The following is a 21,940-nucleotide window of genomic DNA, read 5'->3' as shown; positions in this document are numbered from 1 at the left end:
ACTGTTGAAAGATATTTTTGCTGACTCTATAGAGTTCTGGGTCGTGGAATCTCTCCTCCCCCTTTCAGTACTTAAAAGATGTCACTCCATTATCTTTTGGACTGCATAAATTCTGTTGAAATTTTTATTTATTTTTTGCCTCAGAAGATAATGTCTTTTTTTCTCTGACTGTATTTAAGATTTTTTTCTTTAAGTTTTAGCTGTGTAACTATTGTGTCTAGGTGTATGTTCATTATTGTATTTATTTGTTTCCTTATTTGTTTACGTGTATTACATAGCATTCTCTGAGTTTTTTGGATCTGTGGTTTGAAGACTTTAGTTCTGGAAAGTTCTCAGCCATTTTTTCATCACATGTATTTTTCTGCCTCGCTCCCCTCCTCCTCCCCCCCTTCCTGGGACTCCAGTTGTGTGTCTGTGATGCTGTTTGATCACACCCCACAGCTCTTCAGTGTTCTTTCTGTCACCCCTGCTCCCCTCCCCCCGTTTTCCCCACTCTCTCTGTGTTTCCACTGGATGATGTCTAGTGACCTGCCCTCCAGTTCATCGATTCCTTCCGTGATTGGGTTGAGTGTTCTGGTGAGTCCATCAGAGGACTCTTTTTTCCCCTCCAGGTTACATCCTGATTTTATTTCTTTAATAATTTATTTTTTATTTTATTTTTTCCCATTACCACTTATCCCTCTTAGACCCTCTTCCACCTTCACCCACTCCCCACCCTGTCACTGGATATTTTTAAATCTCTGATCTCTGATACCTTAAACAAGAGATAGCATTTCTGTTTGATTCTATTGTGTATTCTATCTTTCTGTTGCAATTTACCACCTGTTCATGCATATAGTCTACTAATTTTTTTTACATAATATTCATTGTTATTTTAAATTCCCTAACTAATTGTTACAGCATTTGGGTTATCTTTCAGTCTGGTTCTATTGTTTGTCACCCCCTGCCCCACTCCTTTGCATTTTTTGGTATGTTTTATAATGTTTGATCAACTGCTAGATATTATTGTAGAATAATAGAGACTGAGATAGACCCTAAATACTGATGTTGAGACTACTGTTACATTAGAGGTAGGTTTAGTGGGGAGGGAAGGCATATCTGTGCATACAGAATATAGAACTAGGACTATGATTTTACTGTATTCGGTTAAAATTTTTTCTTTTTAAAATATTTTATTTATTTGCTTTTAGAAAGAGGGGAAGGGACAGAGAAAGAGAGAAACATCGATGTGAGAGAAATATATCAATAGGTTGCCTCTTGCATGCTCCCAACTGGGGACCTGGCCCACAACCCAGGCATGTGCCCCGACTGGGAATCGAACCCAGTGACCTCTCATTTTTCAGGCTGGCACTCAATCCACTGAGCCACACCAGTCAGGCCTCAAATTTTTCATTTATGTATCTTGTCCTCTTACAGCGTCCCTAGAAGTCACTTTATCAGAACTTCTCCTTGTGGTTGCTTCCACCTTAATTTCTGTTCCTGCTATATCTGAAACTTTTCATTAGTTTCCATTATCTTTCATAGCAAATGACACTTGTTAGCAGGTTTGTCTTTTCTTGAATAGATGGATTTCTTAAAAGTAGGTAACCCTGGCTGCCGTGGCTCAGCGGGTTGAGTGCTGGCCTTCAAACCAAGGAGTCGCAGGTTTGATTCCCAGTGGGGGCACATGCCTGGGTTGTGGGCCAGGTTCCCAGTGGCAGGGGGGAGGGTGTGTGTGAGAGTTGTCAACTTCATGTTGATATTTCTCTCCTCTTCCTCCCTCCCTTCCCCTGTCTTCTAAAAATAAAATAAATCTTTGAAAAAAACAGGTAGAGTGTCTTACTTATATTTGGATCTCAATGGTCTTTTAATTACATTTGAGACAGGTCTTTTTCTGGTTAGAATTGAATTGAGATAATTGAGTGATTTTTTTTATTCCTTAGCCATGAATCCACACTGTGTCCCCCTCCTAACCATTAGTTAGTTGGAAGACTCTATTTTCCACAGTCAGCTGTGACATATCTAAAAAATGCACAGGGGTGAGAAGTAAGGGCTGGCTGTGGATGAATTTATGAAGAGGTAACTTACACAGGGAATACACACATTTTCTTTTCTAGTTTGATATGTACATTTTTGTCTCCCTACCTTGAAAGGAAGCTTTTGAGAGAGAATAGCTGTTTTCTGCTTTTCTAGTGTCTATTAGTAATTATTAGCACAATGTTGAGCACACAGTAGATGCTCAGCAAGTACTTATTCACGAGGTTTAATGATACTGAATGGATTTTGGAATAAGTCACTAATAGCTTTCCTTCTTCCGTTCATCCTTAAAAAGTGTCAGGTAGGGAGGGTGGTGATACTCCATTGCTTGCTAGCTCTGTTTTCTTTGGCAAATTACTCAGCATCCCTGGGTTTTGGTGGCTTCAGCTATACGATGGGAATAATAATGGGACATGGCATATGACATTATTATTTAGATGATTTAGGAAAAATAGTACAATGAGTGTTAGTTGCTGCATTTCAGTTTATTATTAATGGTACATTCTAGAAAGGTAAAGTCAATTAAAAGTTTTGAGACGCTAAGTTCTTTTAGTAGGAAAACTTTTAATATCCCCAAACCGTCTATCTCAGTGTGGATAAATATAGCTACTTCTATATTAATTAAGGAAATAATCTGTGCTTGGAATATTAGCAGAAAAAAAGGACCAGGGCTAGTTAATTTCTACCTTGCTGGCAACAACATAATGTACCTTCTCTCATACCCTTAGGAGCCATGTGTGCTATTCCCAGGGGACTAAGATCAATACAGAAGTAGATTTTCCAGGTCAGATTTCCTTAGGACCAAAGACACTTACTCTTACAGTCCTTTTTCAATTGTATGTTAACTCTGTATTCCTCCTTCCCTTTAGGCATTATTTATTATTGTTTGTTTCTATAGTGTCGCTTCTTTTCTTTACCGCCATATTGACCAAACCATGTTCAAAGGTAGTAGATAAAGCCCAGAGGAAATCGTGGACAGGTGCTGATGGTCTGGTAAGAGTTGTTCAAAATATTTGACAGGCAGTGGTTGGGAAAATATTGTTAAGACTTCTAAGGTTCAGTATTCTGGATTCACTGTGTTTCTTACCCAACAAGAAAGGGTACAAAACACAGTGACACATTAAACAGAGCTGTGTCTTGCATAGCTGTGATGTGTGTGTTACTGACCCCCCTCTTTGTTGGATTAGTGGTTGTGACATTTGAACAGTACCCTCTTCTGTAAATGCGGTATACTGCTCTTAAATGTGGGATAGGGATAATTATTCATATATTTTTTAAGTTTTAGAAAGAAGCAGGTAATATGTTTGATCTATAAATCTGTGGTATAATCAGTTAATGTTTTAAATACTTTGATATCAAGTATAAGGTGGTAATACCATAGCATGAATTATTTTAGGAGCCATGGGGATGGAGAGGATTAGAAGGGAAGTTTAAATTACTATTTTTTATTTTTATTTTTTAAAAGATTTTATTTATTTATTTTTTGAGAGAGAAGAAGGGAGGAAGAAAAGGAGGGAGAGAAACATCAATATGTGGTTGCCTCTCATGAGCCCCCTACTAGGCACCTGGCCTGCAACCCAGGTATGTGCCCTAAGTGGGAATCAAAGCAGCAACTCTTTGGTTCACAGACCAGCACTCAATCCACTGAGCGACACCAGCCAAAGCTAAATAAACTTTTTTTAACCACATTTTTTTGTAGTGCTAAAAATTATTTCTTGAACTTGCACAAAAATGTTTACTTACAAATGTTGGAGAAATAAAAAAGTATAGAGGCAAATTACTGAAGACTTAGAAATATACACAGCCCATTAAAACTATGTTTGGTAGTCAGTTTCCTTGACTAACTTTTCCTTGTGCTAGAACCATTCAGTTTGGTATCAGGGCATCCAGTTTACATCTTGGTAATAGAACGCGGCCTGATGGGGAGCACACTTCCACAGGAATGCTGCAGAAAGCATCCTTCCTCTGAACAAAGGAACCTGCCCGAAATATCTCACGTGCAGTCTTTAGAGGTCACTGCTGTCAGCTTTTGTGTGTGTGTGTTTTTTACATAACAAGTTCCTGTGGTTTTTATGCCTAATGGATGACGGCCATGAATTCTGGTCTCTTCTTTCCCTTAGCCTTAACTTCTTCTTTTATTATAGAAAATTTCAAACATACACAAAAGTAGAGAAAATAATGACAAACCCTCATGCCATTCTTGTTTTGTGTATCTCTTCTCACTTTCTTATTGAGCTAGAGTATTTTAAAGAAGATCCCAGGCAGCCTGTTTCATCTGTAAATATTGTAGCTTGTGTGTCTAGCAGATATGGACTTTATAAAAGTACATTATCATACCCAATAAGTTCCTTATAACTTTAGTCCTTGGTATTATCTAATACTGAACCTCTTTCATTTATTTATTTTCATAAGTAGATTTTTGTAATTATTTAATTGTTCAGCTCAGGTACACCTTTGATTGGTATATCTCTTTAATCTCTTTTAATCTATGATAATTTACCCTCCTTTTTTGCGAGGGCATGTTATACTATCTATTTTTTGAAGAAACTGGGTGAGGCCACATTATTGATTTTGCTGGTTGTATCCTTGGGTTGTATAACGTTACTCTCCACATTACTTGTAAACAGGGAGTTAGAGGCTTAACTATTTTTGTAATCATTCATATTTTTGGTTGCTCATTGGTGGTATATTGTACTTCTTTGCATATTAGAAGACCATAATGCTTGATTATCCCACTTTGTACCCAAGACTGATTGGTGGGTTTATTTTGACATAGCCCTTTGTTGTGAAGTAGTGTTTCCCCTATTTGACCAACTAAGTCATGGAGTGACAACCTGTGGATTTCCAGGTCAGTCTACCTTTCATGTAATGGTATTAATTTAACATCCACTTGTTGCCTGAATCATTTATTTCACTACTGTTGCATTTTAAGAAGACTTTAGAAAAATGAAATGAAAATTTTTGATTAAGAATTCTTTTAAAATATTACTTGTAAACTCTGAGATGTCTGGAAAATTCATTTATGCAGAGTATTTTTTCTCTGTGTCTGGTAAAAGAAGTATCATGTAGAAAGGGATGGTTAAAAATTATGTTTTGCTAAATTAAATGTCCTTTTTTTTAGTGAATTGTCTTCAAAAGGTTTTATTGGAACAGATTTGGAATTATCACCCATTTGTGAATTTTTTTTTTATCTACACTGGGGCTTGCTTTAAGGTCGATAAAGTTGTAAGATTACTTTGGTTGGGGATTATGGATCATGAATTCATATAAGTCACTTGAATCCATGTAGGTCATTTATTTTCACTGCTGTGATCACATTTTTTCTGTAATCCTACCTAGGTGGCTGCTATATATATGTCAGTAGTAATATTTAACCGTATATAGTGCTTCTATGTGCCAAACACTGTGCTTTGTCATTTGCATGCACTTATTTGTTTAACCCTCACATGATTATCATTCTTGTTCTCCATATGAGGAAACTGAGGTAGAGAGGTTAAGTGATTTGCCTTAACTCCACAGCTAATAAATGGCAAGCACTGGGATTTGGACACTAATTTAGTTGCAAAATTTCTACTCTTAGCAGAAGGACAGAGTGGGTTATATAGTCTCCTTGTTACTAAACGATACCTCAAGTGTACTATTTTTTTTTTAAAGATTTTATTTATTTATCTTTAGAGGGGAAAGGAAGGAGAGAAGGAGAGAAATATCAATGTATGGTTGCCTCTCATGAGTCCCCCGCTGGGGACTGGCCTGCAACCCAGGCATGAGCCCTGACTGGGAATCGAACCTCGATCGTGTGGTTCGCAGGCCCGCACTCAATCCACTGAGATACACCAGCCAGGTCAGGTGTACTGTTCTTTACTCCTGGAGGTTAATCTATTTATATTTGTATGTAAATCTACATATACATGTATTCTGTTTACTTCTGTATCTGTATACAGAGAGCGACATAGGCAAATATAGTATGTCCACATGAGGAGTAAGTATGTAGGGTTTTCCCTTTAGGGGAGGTCCTTCTTATTCTAAAACCTTTTTTTGGAATTAAGAGTAACATGACCTTAGATAGAGGCAGAAGCAGCCTCCACACTCTACAAATATCATCTTGTGTAGCGAGATTTTTGTGAACAGAATAGATTGAAAGGTCACAAAGGAAACCTAGCAGACAGCTAGAGGTCACAGATTCGCTTGCATAGGCACAGAACAGTATTCTGGGCTGTGGACCCTTTTTACCTTGAAGATCAAGCTGCTTGCTCTCCTAAACAGCCACCCAGATCTAAGCTACACAATTTCAGGTTCTTTTTGGAGCAGAAAGTCATACAGCTAGTATCCAATACTATAAAAACAAAATTTCAAATTCTCCAAGTCTCGATGAATAGCAGCTGCAGGTTTCGCTTATGGAACCAGGAGTCAGAACCAGGAGTCGGGAGGCAGTATAATCTTGTCTGATTTATCTGTGCTGTCTCTTTGCTAAGTGATTTTTAAAAATTGAGGTATAATGTTTCATTTTAACTATTAAGTTATTCTCTTCCTCTTCCCATCATTCTGTATTTATTTTAGCAAGTGAATTTATTACTTCCACCAAATGTCAGCTCAGATGAGAATATGGAGTAATTTGAGTGGTCATGTTCTTTCATTAAAAAATCTCTCCATTTCTTTCTGTTTCCATATTTGAGTTTTGTTTGTTTTGTACTGCTCTGATAAGAGGTTAAGCTGTGTGGATTAGAAAATGACTAGGTTCTGCAGAGTGTGAACATTGTTGCAATAATCTGATGGTTTGTTTTGAACAGTGGGATGTCATTGATAGGGATAAAAGGAAGCTTCCTCCGTGAGGAGCTGAGTAAGATGGATTTATCTAGTTATCTTTTTAGTCAGGCCGTCGTGTTGTGCCGGTTGTGAAATTTAACAGGGAGTCTTTGAAGCGATTGAGTCTCTAGGTAGTGGATCAAAAGACAACACATTTCTTTCTTTCTTTTTTTTTTTAAATTTATCTTTAGAGGGGAAAGGAAGGAGAGAAGGAGAAAAAGATCAATGTATGGTTGCCTCTCGTGAGTCCCCTGCCGGGAACTGGCCTGCAACCCAGGCATGTGCCCTGACTGGGAACTGAACCGCTATCTTGTGGTTCACAGGCCCGCGCTCAATCCACTGAGCTACTTCAGCCAGGAACACATTTCTTTATTTTATTCTGTTTACAGATTCAAATATTTGCACTATATAATTTTGGTAATCATTATTACATGGTTAATTTTTTTTAATTTTAGAGAATTTCTTAAAGTACTTAAAACTTTTTTTTATAAAGGAAAGCTATATTCATGCCTTCTAACAGAAACAGATTTTCTGAATCATCTTCCTGACTTCTGCGCAGCCCTTCTGTTTTAGTAAGGTTTTTTTTTTTGAAGAAAAAAATGAATGTATTCCCCTTCTCTATGAAAAAAAGTTTTCTTATTTACTTAGAGAATGGAGAACTCAGTAAAGTAGGGAACATACTCATTTTTGCAGACTTCCCAGTTTGTTTGTTTGTTTGTTTGTTTTGTACTGGAGTCATAAGAATTACAGAATTTTAGGGCATGGGATCCTTGGGAAAGGATTTTTAAAATCTTAGGTCAAACACCCTCATTTTGTAGTTGAAGAAACAGTCAGTTCTTTAGTTTCATCGGTTCTGCATGTGTTCTCTTGTTGACTCCTCAGATATATATGATAAACCATAAAATGAGATGGAGAAATTTGAAAACTGGGTGGTGAATTTGGTGTAATAGAAATTCTAGAGGAATACTTGTTGGGTACATACTAACATAATTCTCTAGAAGGTTTCTTTCCACAAAGTTATTGATGTTTACATAAATACTATATTTTGCTGGGTACAACGTGCTCCCATGAATAATGCACAAGCATGTTTTTGGCCCAAACTTTCAGGAAAAAAATCTTTCATTTTAAGTTTTTTTAAAGATTTTATTTATTTAAAATGTTTATTTATTTATTTTTAAAGGAGAAGGGAAGGAGAGAGGGAGAGAAATATCAATGTGTGGTTGTCTCTCATGCTACCCCTGGGAGTTACCCCTGCAACTCAGGCATGTATCCTGACTGGGAATCCAACTGCAATCCTCTGGTTCACAGGCCCGTGCTCAATCCACTGAGCTATACCAGTCAGGGCTATTTTATTTATTTTTAGAGAGGGGAAAGGGAGGGAGAAAGAGAAGGAGAGAAACATCAATGTGTGGTTGCCTCTCATGAGCCCCCTACTGGGACCTGGCCCACAAGGCAGGCATGTGCCCTGACTGGGAGTTGAACTAGTGACCCTTTAATTCACAGGCTGGCACTCAGTACACTGAGTCATACCACCCAGGGCTCATTTTAATTTTTTAATTCAACTTTTTATTTATTTACATTTAGAAACAAAAACCATTACTGTATTCCAGGGTATTATTTTGCATATGCTTGTCATTATTACTTTCTGGAGTCACACTTTTAATGTATAAGCATAAATAAAAGAATTGCAAACATTTATATAGATTGGGAATTAGTACTACCCATGTATAATACACATCCTTATTTTTCCCTCAAAAATTTGGGCAAAAAGGTACACATTATACATGGCAAAATACAGTATATGTAGTTTTACTGGCCATCTCTGAATTTTTTCTTGATTCTTACAGTTCTCAGTTGTTTCTTAAGGGCTTAGAAGAACAGTCACATCACATATAAATAATAATTTTGTACCTTTCTTTTCAGTTTATACCTCTCATAATTTCTTCCTATATTCTCTAGGATATCCAGCAATGATTGGTGGATGGTGTTCTTGTTTTTCCAGACTTCTTAATAGGAGTGCCTTCAGCACCTGAATCTAAGATTTGACTAGGTTTCAGTTGGTTATGTATAAGGGTTGATACCACTTTAACCAGATAGAGTGTCTTAGTTCAGGTCTTGACTTTGCAGATTAAGGAGAGTACTGAACATAGAAGGTTCAAGAGAGAGCAGAAAATATATGGAGTGTTAAATAATAATATTAAATATCTTGGAATATCCTAGAGAAGGAAAAAAAACCTGTGGGATGATTTCATTATCCTCAAGTATAGGGAGGACCTGTGTTGGCAAATTAAAGCTTTCAGGTTATCTTTGAGAATGGTAAAAAAGTCTAATGCCCTGGGCTTGTGACTGGACTAGAGCACCACCAGATATGTCTCTACATACTTCCCACTGGTGACCATGGAGCAAAACCAAGCCAAAGCGCTGCACTCTCAAACCTGAAAGACAAGCTTCCTTCCTCCTGCAGTGTCTCTCCAGTGCCCTCTACTGACCAAGCTTAACATCATACGCTTGTGCTTGGAGAGCCCAGCGCTTTATCCGCAGAGCAGGTACTGAAGGGTGAATTTGTAGATAGGTTTAAAATTTTTAATTGATTGATTTTAGAGACAGGGTGGGGGTGGGAAGGGGAGAGTGAGGGGGGGGAGAGAGAAACATCGATTTGTTGTTCCACTTATTGATGCTTTTATTGGTTGATTCTTGAATGTGTCTTGACCAGGGGTGGAACCCGCAGCCTTGGCACATCAGGGTGATGCTCTGAACAGCTGAGTAACCCAGCCAGGGCCTGAAGGGTGGATTTGGAGTTGAGGCAATGAATTGACAACTGGTGTAGATGCCAAACAAGAGTACATAATATGCACTTCCATTTTTTATAAGGTACAGAAAAAAAGCAAAGCAAATCTGTACTATTAGAAGTCAGGCTAGTGGTTGCCCTCGGAGGAGAGTGTTAGTGACTAGAAAGGAGTGTGAACAGGCTTTCATCATGCTAATAATGTTCTGTTTCTGGGTGTGGATGCTAGTTACACAGATACGGTCAGTTTGTGAAGACCTATACTTTCTTTGTAAATGCGTATTATACTTCAGTAAAAGTTAGAATGTGGTGCAGTCTAATTCCAAAAGGAAAACTGAAAAACGAGATTCTGTCTGTATTAAGGGGTGTACGAAATAATCTCTTGACATCTTAAACCTTTTTTATTTTTTTGAAACCTGTTTGAGAGCTGTCCAGCTTAATGTCAGAAGACAAGTATCTCATTCATTCAGCAAAATTATTAATTGCCAGACTACCTTTCTTTTCATTTGGGATCAGATTGTTTTTTATTTTTAATGGCCTTTCAGATACCTTTTTTCTTAGTCTAAATAAAATGTCACTGCCCTCTGCAAGCATTTTATCTTCATCATGATGTACTCTTCTTGTATCAGCTGACTAATCACCAGATCTCTTTTTTTCCTGGCAAGAGAGAGAGGAGCTCACAATGGTAATGCCTTGTAAGGGGTTAGTGATAATGGGAACCCAGACATTTGGTTCAGGATTTGGGAATGCTGGGAGAGACGAAGTGTGTGGTTTGAAAAAGCTGTGAGCTGAAGCACATGGTCAGTACAGTGGTTTGTTCGGGAGTAGGTAACTCTGGGTGCAGAATCTAAGGAATTCGCCATGTTGGGCATTGAACTTGGACTTGGGAGATGGATATGGAATCCAGATAGGAGTCTCATTTCCAGTAAGCAAGGGTTGTTAAAATACTGGCTTTACACTGTGGATGGAATTAGGGGTGAATTTGAAAGTGGAGCCAGCTATGGAAAGCCCAATTGTTGTTAAGTCACATTGAAGTGAATGGCAGTAATAGACTTGTAGTTACCTACATTTGTAAATGTAAATGTAGAGAGCTTAACATCTCCGCATCTACAGGATACAAGGTTGCTTTTGAACTTTGAATGGCTGGTGGCTTTGGCTAGGGCAAAAGTTACCACAAACACTAACACAGAAGGTTTAGCAACCTGGAGCGAGTCCTACACAAAAGTTGTTTCCTTATATTTTTTGACCCTTAACCCAAGTGAGAGTAAAGGGAAGAACATAGCATGAGTGGTGAAACTAGCAAGTAGGTTTTTCATTTATACGTGCAATCCATGCACTCCCACAGCAGAAATGGGTTATTTATTACATCGTAGGCCCTGTCCTGGGCATTGGGGACCCCGAGGTGAGTCTGATGCTGTCCCTTGGTCCTCTGGAGGGTTGTTTTGTATTCTCATTGAGGTATGCTATTCTTGTACTTCTGGGTGACACGCAGTTTTGTCACCAACTCCTTTAGGATTCTATTGAGCCTTCAAGAACTGGTCTTGGGATTTTATAACCAGGCTAAGGAGTTTCCTGACTTTATTTACTTCCTGTTGTTACTACTAGCCTGGGTTTACACTGGGCCGCCAACAAAGGCCTTCATTTGCAAATGTAGCATCTTAAGGAAAGGGTGCCTGTGATGGAAGGTATGAATCTCATCCTCTGTCTGTGTTCCAGAGTAGCAGTGTGGAAATTTGCTGTCTTCCAAACTGGTCATCTCTAACTAGAACAGTCTTCATTTATATCACTGGTGGTTCTCAGTGCTTGTGCTGATGCTGGAAAGGAGCACTGAAGCAGGTAATATAAATGTAATATTGTTACCGAACAAAGGGTCGGAGGCGGGGGCAATACTTGGCCCACCGAGGGATGCCAAAAACTGCTTCAGAAAACAGGGGCCCCTCCCAAGGACGATACACTAATATCTATAGGGCTCTTCTGTCCGCCACCAATTGGAAAGACATCTCTCAATGCCAGAGATTTGTGAAAAGGAAACAAAATGTTTATTTAATGCTATTCAGGCCTAATGCCTTCCTTAAAATATTAAAGTCTTTAAGGGTATACACCTACACACACACACACACACACACACACACACACACAGCGCTCCCTTTTCCCACTGTCCCAACTCCGGGTACCGTAAATCAGGAAAAGAGCACACGTCTGTTTTTCAGGTCGCTGGCACTGTGAGCTGTGTCGCCTGCCTGTCCAGGCAGGATCTCCAATTAATCCAAAGTCATGTGGCACCTTCCACTGGCAAGAGTTCTTTGTACCAAGTTCCAGTCAAAGTCTCTTCCGCTTTCCAGGGCACTCAGCCAAAGGGAGCACCCCAAAGTTGCGTGGGCCTCTTCTACCAAAGCCGCACTCCACCAAAAGCGCGTCTGTCTTCTTCACCTGGCCGCAGGGATCTCCATTATGGCAAAGCTGCGTGGTCTTCCCTTTCACCTGGTCAAGAGGGGGTCTGCACTCTGCTGAAACCGCTCGGCTCTCCCTCCTAATGGCTACAGGGGTCTACATCTTTCCAAAACAGCGTGGCTCTCCCCCTCACCTGGCCAAGAGGGGGTCTTCACTCTGCTAAAGCCGCATACCTCTCTAGCAGGCCCTCTCTCAGAGAAGCAGCCCCAGTTCCAGCCTGGTTAGCCGCCACTCACTTCTCCCTGGCCCAAAACTTGGCCACAGTTATTTAACATATCTATGAAACCAGTTAAAGGTTATAGATATGTTAAATGACCATTCCAGAGGTTAGCTGCCAAACTGTTGCTATGCAAAACAGCTCTCAGTGGCCCTGCTCCATTCGTCCCTTCCCCCAACTGACACCTTGGGGGGCGGGGTGAGGACATCTTAATATTTCCTCCAATATTCCTGTACACTTTGAGTTCTGGACACCATTCCAAATCTTTTCTGCCCCCCCCCTTGGCTGCACCCTGTATCAATATAAGCTGGAGATTATAAGTATTAAGTTAAGTTTATATTTCAGAATGATGGTCTGTTCATCTGAGAATTGATACTAATTACCAAATAAACTAACTAGCTCTTCCCTGGGGTTCTCTTGCTCATTCTGGGCTTGAATTGTGTCATCTGTCACACCAATCTTTCTAAAATAGTGCTACACGCCAATCTGAAACCTTGCTGAGTTTTACTTCTAGTTATTTATTTAGCTGTTAGAAGTCAGTTTTAACAATATGATGTTTGCTAATATGTTAATTTAAAGTAGGCATGTTAGATGGACCACATACAATGTAAATGCTCTTAACAGATTTTAGCCAATTGGCATACATTTGCCAGTGGTGGCCTCTTAAGTATTCTGTTTATTTCCTGCAGTTTCTGCTCTTGGTGTAGTACAGCCAGGGCCTCGTATTGGCAGGAGATTTCTCGTTATTCAGCGGGCTTCCGTAAGGAGAACGTTTTACTTCTCAGCCACATCCTACAGCATCTTGCTTTAGGTTTCCCCCACAGGCAGGTTCTGCATTTGTCACAGTTCTCTTCCTTTTCGGTTCCAGAGAAGGGGGAATTGAAGGTGAGGGAGGATTAAGAACTGTTTCATTTTTTAAAAAATCCAGAGCTTAAAAAATCTTTTTCGATTTCTATTAAACAGAATGTCCTAGACCCGAAGGAAAATACAGGAGGTGCTAGAGTCGAACAGCTTTTAGGAGGCTAGAGGCTGAAATGACCAGGGAATCCATCAGGGTGCAGCATCCTCCTGGGTTTGCAGCAACTGATTGGTGAGATACGGAAGTTAGCTGTCAGGGTTTCGCCTAAAAACTTTATTGGAAGGAGATTTATGTCAGATTCAGAATCCATTATTCATCTTGTCTTTAAACAATAGGGAAAAACATTTTGGAAAAATCCTGGCTTTTATTTTACTTGAGCAAAAACAGTTGTAGAACTACGGGGCAATCCTATCTTCTTAGTGCTAGGAATTCCACAAGTTTCGTGGATAAGATATTTTCAGATTGTATAGTGGCTTGCACTTGGGCTGGCTCTTCTGTTTACTGTAGGAGGACGAGTGCCGAGTCTGGAGGACCATAAATGTTTTTTTTCTTTTACTATTTATCCCAAAGTAAAGACTGCTGAGTGATGCCCTCATTCCGATGCCCTTGTTGATGTGTTAACTTTGTTTCCTGCTGTCTTGGATGGCTATCAGATGGACTTTGTTCCTGTCAATTACCCTCAAACAATTTTGTTCTAACAATTCAGAATTCAAATGGAAGACTTTTGCAAAGCAGATAATTTAAACAGAATTACTTGCAATTATATCCCTAAAGGTTTTATCTATGTTTATTACATGAGTAATTTGTGTATTTTGCTCTCTTGTTTGTAATATTTGAAGGGTTCATCCATCTTGTCTAAAACGTGCTTAAAAGGCCTGCCATGAATGAAGCTGTTTAAACTGCTTCCTGTTCACCCTGTGGATGAATCAAATCCTCCCTCTGCTACAGCTGCTTGTTGTTTTTAGCCCTTATAAGGGTTTGTTTTGTTTTTTTTTAATTTTTAGACAGTTGTAATTTATCTACAGAGTAGCTTTCTAAGCTCTGCCCACTCTCTGAGTGGTTCAAATAGAGCATCTCCAAGTCCTGGCCTCGCTGTATTTTCATTTACTACAGGGCAGCTCGGTGTAGTGCTAAGAGGTCAGAACTAGAACCCAGGAAACCTGATTTTAAATCTGATTGTATTCTTTGGGCTCTGTTACTTGTCTTTTTCTTTCTTTCTTTTTTTAAAAAAGATTTTTATTTAGAGCGGAATGGATGAGAAAGAGAGGGAAAGACACATGCAGTAGGTTGCCTCTCACATACCCCCAACTGGGACCTGGCCCGTACTCAGGCATGTACCCTGGCTGGGAATCGAACCAGAGACCTTTCAATTTGCAGGATGGCTCCCAATCCATTGAGCCACACCAGCCAGGGCATCATTATCCTAGGATAAACGGATTGCATCACCTGAACTTTAAATTCCTTTCACCATGTTGCAGTATTAATTGTTTCTTTAAACTTTGCCTGTCCAAAATAGAACTCTTTCATCTCCTCACTCAAAAGATGGTTTTTGCCCCTGTCCTACAAATGAAGAAACTGAGATCCAGGGAGCTCGAATGAATTGTGTAAGTGGTACTACTAAAGTGTTCAGAACTTAGGTATCTTCACTCCCAAAGTCTACAGGCACTCCTCTTCCTCCACGAAGGCATTCAAGTGTAACAAGTCTGAAAGTTGTATGTTACTGGTGAGATTCAAGATGGAGTGTTGCTTGTAGACCTGTCTTCCCATGAACTGTTGGAGCTCCGTTTTCAGGGCTCCAGTCTGGTCTTGAGTGGGCTGGACTGTCAGGAGACAGTTTCTTCAGTCCCGTGTTCACAGATGTGATCGTCCCTGTTCTGGATCAGTTGACATTGTGGTGTGTAGGATCTAGTGACAGTTTTTTTAAAGTACAGTCAGGTTTTACTTTACAATGTGATGTATTTGATAGCTCTGGTAGTAGTTCCTGGCTACTTGCTTCTACTACCCTTAATAGTGATTCTTTTCAAGCAAGTTGATTTTTATCACCAGGTTAAGAGTTAAAATGACTTTCTCTGATTGAAACGATGAACTGGGATTTAGAGTTGATATTACACAGATGTGTCTCATTCATTATTAAAATCAAAGTGTTTGGCTACGGGAGCCCGAAGGTCCCACTTATTTCTGATTCTGTGAATGCAGCCTTGTTGAAATGTTTCTCATCAATAGAGAACTTCCGGATTTACTCCTTTACACCATCTCAGGCACACCAGGTTATAGTAGGGGCTTGTAACGACACATGACATTGAAGTCAGTAGTAATTAGTTTAAGTAAACAGAGGGGGTTCATTTAGTTAGTAAAAAGCCTTGTTATTATGCAGTTGACCAATAGGCAGCCTTTCAAAATGGACTTTTCTGAAACTCTCGCTCTAATAATGCGTTCACTAGAAGGTTATTATCATTATACTGCTTATATGTCTTTTCACAGACAAGAATGAGGTCACTGCTCTTGATTCGTCTTTTGGCTTGCATCACCCACATACAGGGTAACAAAGCTTTACTATAATTTAATGTTTAAAACACTTATCTTTTGAGGAGCAAAGTATTTACGTTAAAGTTGCTCGTGGTGGTGTACTTTCCAGCCAGCAAAGCAGAGCTGCCTCGGTTTGGAAGTTGCCCGTACTGTGCCTTCTCACTGGTGATGTTTGGCAGGTGTTTCAGTGTAGGCATCACATTTTTGGAGAGAAAAATTTTTAGTTCAGGCCTGGTATATTTCCCTTACACCAGTGTGAGCCTTCTCTTGTGATCCCCCCCCCCCCCCGTGATAACTGTGTATGTGTAATGTTGAATTTACATTGAATTTAATATATTGAATTTATTCATCAAATATCGCACCAGGAACTAACTGTGTAGTGGTAGTCAAAATAGGTAGGTCCCTGTCCTCATGGCCCTCTTGGTCTTTCAGATGTAAATGCTTTTGACGTGTGGCCCTGACACGAAGATGGTGTGTTATCTCGAGCTTGTAGTAGAGAGCGACAGATCGGCCTGTGCAGATTTTGCTCGCTAAACTACACAGAAAAGATAACTTTCATAGAAGTTGATCTAATTTACAAATGCTGTACATTCCAAAAGAAACTTTCAGGTGCCAAAAAGAATTTATCATCCATCTATCTGTCTTAATCCTCAATGTATTTTGGTGCTTTGCCATCTTTAATGGAAACCTCCAAAGCCTTGAAAATATAGGAAATCCTTAAAATTATTACAGACACACGCCAGTTTGTTTTCTCACGCCAGTTTGAATGTTCTGGTTGTGCAGAAGTGTTCCCACTAGATCACAGGGTCTTTGAAAGGCAGGAGTGGCCACTCGCCATTTGAATGACTTTCCATTGTTGGTTAGTTGGCATGAGCTTAGGAAACTAAAAAATAAAACATCAGAGGTACCCCCCCCAAATTATTGATGAGTGTTAAAAATGTTAGTCATAAAAATAAAGAAGGGCTAGATGACAAAGTTTGGGAAGTCTTCCAGAAAATGGAACATGAAGAGATAAAGTCATTTTTTTGAATAAGAGAAAATTAGAGGTATAGCCCAGAAGGGCCATCGTTTATATTAGAACAGGACACTGGAGCTCAGCTTTGAAGGATGAGAGATGGGAGAAGGGCCGTGGAAGCATTTCCCAGGTGGAGGCATAGCTTCAACTAAGACTTGAGTGAACGGCGCTGGTTTCAGAGCTTGCAGGTGTTCTACATGGCGGGGTGGTGAGTGGTGGAAGATAACGTTAGAGCCGTGGACAAGGACCAGCAGCCAGAGTGTTGCTTATGCCGGGTCTGTGCTCTGAGCATTTCAGATTTTGTCTATACTTTGGATGAGGGTAGAAGGCATGAAGATACTGGCTTGGTGACAGACAGGTGGCATTCCCCAAGACCTCGCTGCCTTCTAGAGTCGCTCTTCCCAAATGAGATATTATTCCCCATGTCCCTTTTCTATTCCTTCCTAACATCCCGCCCGGTAATAATAAGGGGTTGCCTCATTTGTGCCAGCGGATGTTAGGGTAGTTTAGGAACCAGCCTTAAGGTTGAGAGGGTGGGCATAAATAGATTATAAAAAAGCACATGTTCGTTGTGGAAAATTTGAGATGTATCCGATTTTTACAGTTGCTTGACACATACTCTTTGTCCCAGAGGCCTGCCGGAGTGGAAGAGATGGGGGCCTGTTAACAGCAGAGGTCTCCATTCTTCCCGCCTTCAGCTGTGTCCTCTGCCTCTGAATATAAAGGACCACGGTGGTGGTCTGCTGTGCTGTGTGCCCTTCCCTGTGAGTGCGCACACGCACTCGCTGTGAGACAGCTCCCTTGGACCAGGGAGCTGGCATTGCCTGCTTGGAGCAGGCATTGTTAGGGTGGCGGAATCCTTGTGGCACGTGGTAAATGTACGCTTCTGTGGACGAATGGCGGAGCAGTCTGTGCCTGATGTTCTGTTATTTTTACGTGTCCGTAGCAGCAGTGAGGAAGTTGAAATGGCACGCGCACTGCTGCAGAGTTTTTGAAATGGAGAGAGAGAGTGATAAAAATAACTTTCCAAGTGTTCAGTTTGAAACGTGACACCCGTTTTTCTGAGTGGAAGCATCATGAGGTGGGTGGGAGTAGGAAGGAGTGGGGGTTTCATACTGTTTTCTTTTTATGTCATTCGCTTGCCTTCCCGTGAAGGTGATTAAGCGCTGTATCTGAACATGAGCGCTAAAAGGGAGCAGTGAGCAGAGCAGGGGTCCTGCTGGTCCGCCCTCCTGTGGCTCAGAAGCTGCGCACCTCTTCCCCTGCTGGTGGGTTTCTTGGTTCGCCCACACAGTTAAGAGTTTCAGAATATGTCTGCATTATGTTTTTAATTCAGTTGTGGGATGTTGAAATGGTTGTTTAATTTTTTCTTTATTGAGCCAAAAAGATTTAATCACAACTTTTGAGCGATGGCATTGCAGCAGCAGAGGCTGTAAAACCACCCCCAGGTCTTTCGTTCAGAAGCACGTGCTTTAAGCTGCATCCGTTCATCTGCGCCTGCTGTACAAAATTTAGCCTTACGGAAAGATTACATAGTTTGGTATTTTTTAAATGTGTACCATAAAAGAGATTAAAAAATTAAAGGTAATTTAACAGAGGGTGCTTTGTAAATCATTAGGTACTATTTGGAGAGAGAAAAGTCAGTAAATGCATATTCCACACCTACTGCTGTTGATGCCATCTCTTACCCTGGGGGGTGGCAACCATTCTTACAGGAGCGTCACTCTCACTGAGAATTCTCTCTGTCTCTCTGTGTCTCAGATTATGGGGTAGGCTTATCTGTGCAGCATGAATATCGCCTCTGACATACGAGGTGCAGGTGGCAGTGCCTCATGTAAGAGGCGCTGGTGGCAGCCTCTTAACGTGTGAACAAATTGGGGGGAAGGTATTTGTTTCTACCCATCTCTTTCCCTGCAGGCCTTCTCTCTCTGCTGAGTAGGCGAATTCAAGCCATACTGGAATCATCCCCACCCCTTTCCCCGTGCTTTCAGTCTGTGTCTGTCTGTCGTCTCTGATCCTCTCGGGCCCTCTGATGACACAGGTCCGAGGAGGGGTGGGCCTGTGTGATCTGTGCCTCTGTGATCCCCATGGCCATCTCCAGTGTCCACGCTCTGCTGATAAGGCGTCTTCATGCTTCCCCTGCCTCACCCCTGCACTCCCTCTGAGGCCCAGGTTCACTCCCTCCTGACTTGTGGGGCTGGTGGGAGGAAAGCGCCGTGGCAGTCTACAGTCGGGCTGCCCGAGGGCTCCTCGGAGATCTGGAAGTCATTAGAGTGCCACTGGCAAGGACAAACGGGACCTGGTTTCCCCTACTCCTGGTGGTGTTGTGGCCCTGCTTGTTCACATGCTGGTTTGTGGTACTTCACTGGAAGGTGAGAAAATGTTTTTGATGTCTTTACAGCATTATACTTACTCTTTTATAATTATAGAGTAAGTTTTTATTAACATCGATGGAATTTTGCTTTATTTTTTAAGTGATTGATTTCATTTTGTTGGGCAGAATTTTGAGTACATGTGTCTGATTATTGATAATATATATCCCTTTTTATTAGCTGGATTTATTTTTCAAACTTTATTCATTTCAGAATTTGTGACAATTTGTAACTATTGAGAGTGTTGGTCTTCTGGGGTCTGACAACTTAAAAGTTGAGAAATAAAGGAGATAAACTTGTACTGACATATTTTATCTAGCACTTACTCTACTATAGAGAAGATTGGGGGTAAAATTTATTTAACTGCCCTGATTTATAGCACTTACCATTTCTCTGGTATTTATAATTTTCTAGAGGTGAATAATTGTTCCATCAATCACTAATCCTCACCGTGGTTCTTAGAAGCCTCACTTACTAACCTGACTTTCCTTTTCCAGGTTCTTCTCTGCCCTCCTCCTCTTCCCTGGTCTAGGCTGTGACTGCCCACTTGAGGCTCGCTAGTACCTCTCTGGATACTTTGCTGTTAGTGAGGAGCAGTATCCTGGCAGCATTTTAGGGGCCTTTTTACAGAAAAGCCTCTAACTCTCCGAGGGAAAAACCCTAAATTGGTAGCCATTAAACTGACAAACCATGAATGTGGCCCCAAGGGTTATTGGAATCACACGTCCTTCTTTTTTGTTGTTGTTTGCATTCAACACACTGCGAATGGAGAAAATAGGACCATCTCACCTTAATCTTAAAATTCTTCTCAATTGCCCATGTGGCACATTCATTTAGATACGAAAAATAATTATGAGCACGAGGATAATTATGTGTTTCTCTGATGGCGTCCTGAGAGTGTGGTGATCTGTAGCTCTGGGGTTTCTAGGAAGTCAGAGTAAGTCATCAGTGTGAAGCGGTGTCTGTGCCTGGGCTCGAATGGGCCGCTGAGATGCTGCGTACATGGGGAAGGTGAGAGCTTCAGACCGAGGCAGTACCACTGGCTGGTGATTCGTGCAGCCCTGGATCCCTGGTTTCCAAGACAAGGGCTTTCTGTTCCCTGGGATGCTCAGTGCACTTCTGAGACCTCTGGAGCCATAACTGGACTCATTTTTGTGGTGCTGTAAAAGTCATTTGTGATGAAAGGGTTGATGTCATCGAGGGCATTGTAATCAGAAGTGGGGTCTTAAGTCCTGGGTAGTATAAAATCAGTCATTTAAGAAGTCATGAAATACTGGGATGGAATTTCTTTTGTCAGGTAATGTATATACATGATTTTAAACATCAAATACAGGAAAGCATATGATGAAATGCATGACTGACTTGTTCCATCTCACACCAGTTCCTCTCTCATTTTTTCAAAAGAACTAATTTTAACTCTTTTAGCGCTTTTATATTGTGTATATTTGTGTTTCTTGATTTATCAATTGCTGACATCAATTTATTGATTTTCTTCCAAAGGGATCAGGGCTTCACTTATTTCTATACCCTTTCCTCCTCTGCTCTTAAGTCATGTCATTATTTTTGGTTCTCTTCTGGTTTCCCTTGTAATTTACTATCCGAGCGTCGTCTTTAACTCATCTACCAGGCAGTATCTTTTGGACTGCACCCCATCCGTAGCAATACATGAGGGTTTGGGATAGGGGTAGGTAGGGTCAGGGCTCTGGGGTCGTTGGGCTGGAAGAGTACTGATGACAGCTGTTCTGTTGAAGTAATCCTTTGTTTTGTGTGGTTTTTCATGTGTTACAGCTACTCCTGAGATAATGTAAAGTGTTTTATTTTGGATTTTACCAGAATCTTTGCCTTTTTTATGTTTTACAGAAGTAAATATCTTCCTTCAATAGATGATAATGAAAATACAGAAGAAAGAGAAGCAGGTGAGTGGTCTTACATGTTTTTTCAGTGAAGGCATGCAACACACACTGGCACTTTCGTACGAGAGCAGAGCTGGCGGTCTTGGCTCACCTTACTCGGTAGCCTCTGCTGTCTGTCTTCCATGTGGTAACCGAGAGGTTTGTTCTGAATGACTTAATGTACAGATTTTTACTTATGTTCAGGTCAGCCCTATAGGAATAAATGTAATGAAAGTTATAAATCAGAATATTATTCAAAATGAACTCTGTGGAAAAGAAACACCCTCCCTACTCACCCGCGAACAGTTTTCTATGTTTTTATAAAGAGCAAGGTGATCATTATCATTTATATATTTATCATTTGGGATGTTTAGTTAAAATAAAAGGATTCTCACTTATAAAATTCTTATTTATGATGGTCTGTAGAAGTTTTCTCTTAGAGAAAATAGTGAACTCATTGACAGGATGTGAGCATTAACTGTTTCTGCAAAAGGGAGGGCAGTTGATGGAAACATTTGGCTTGTTGACACCTCCTCCTGGATCTTTTTCTTAGGTTCTTCTTGACGCTGGGTGGTGGCATGTTCAGAGGAACCCAGAGACCCCAACCAGTGTGTGAGGGGGTGAGATGGGAGATCTGCCCCTGTCTCCTGGAGGCAGCCTATTTCTGATGGGCTGGCTCTCCTTTTATAGACTGGAATGACACGCTGGTTACCAGGGAGATCTGAATCCCTGCCCTCCACTGGCCCCCGGTGCAAATATGTTGGGTGGGACCAGCCAGGTTTCCTCTCCACTCTGCTTCTAGGGAGCACTGACCAGTTAAACAGAGAGTGACTAGGGGATTTGGTTACAAGGACTGCCCTCTGGTTTGTCCCCAGTGGATAGATAGGTCCTTTGAATCCAGAACAACCTGTTTGGGGAAATTAATGGACTCATCTCCTGCCAGTTCTTAACAGGAAGAGCAGTAATTAGATACTTTCTACACACTGATTTCTTCCTATCTTGGC

General features: G+C 40.7%; 1 protein-coding gene across 1 annotated transcript in view; it reads left to right on the top strand.

Moving 5' to 3' along the window:
• The window catches only part of CHD6 (chromodomain helicase DNA binding protein 6), a 169,964-nt gene that overhangs the window by 28,247 nt on the left and 119,777 nt on the right, over window positions 1–21,940 (top strand). The window contains exon 2 of the mRNA XM_037044086.1: window positions 20,905–20,960. Within this exon, the coding sequence (XP_036899981.1) occupies window positions 20,928–20,960 (33 nt within the window). The 5' untranslated portion in view covers window positions 20,905–20,927. The remainder of the gene's footprint in view (window positions 1–20,904; window positions 20,961–21,940) is intronic.

The sequence above is a fragment of the Sturnira hondurensis genome, unplaced genomic scaffold, assembly GCF_014824575.4.
Source record: "Sturnira hondurensis isolate 20B ecotype Veracruz unplaced genomic scaffold, ASM1482457v3 Scaffold0004136, whole genome shotgun sequence".
NCBI lineage: Eukaryota > Metazoa > Chordata > Mammalia > Chiroptera > Phyllostomidae > Sturnira > Sturnira hondurensis.
The sequence above is the reverse complement of the archived record's forward strand: the minus strand, read 5'-3'. Positions and strand labels throughout refer to the sequence as shown.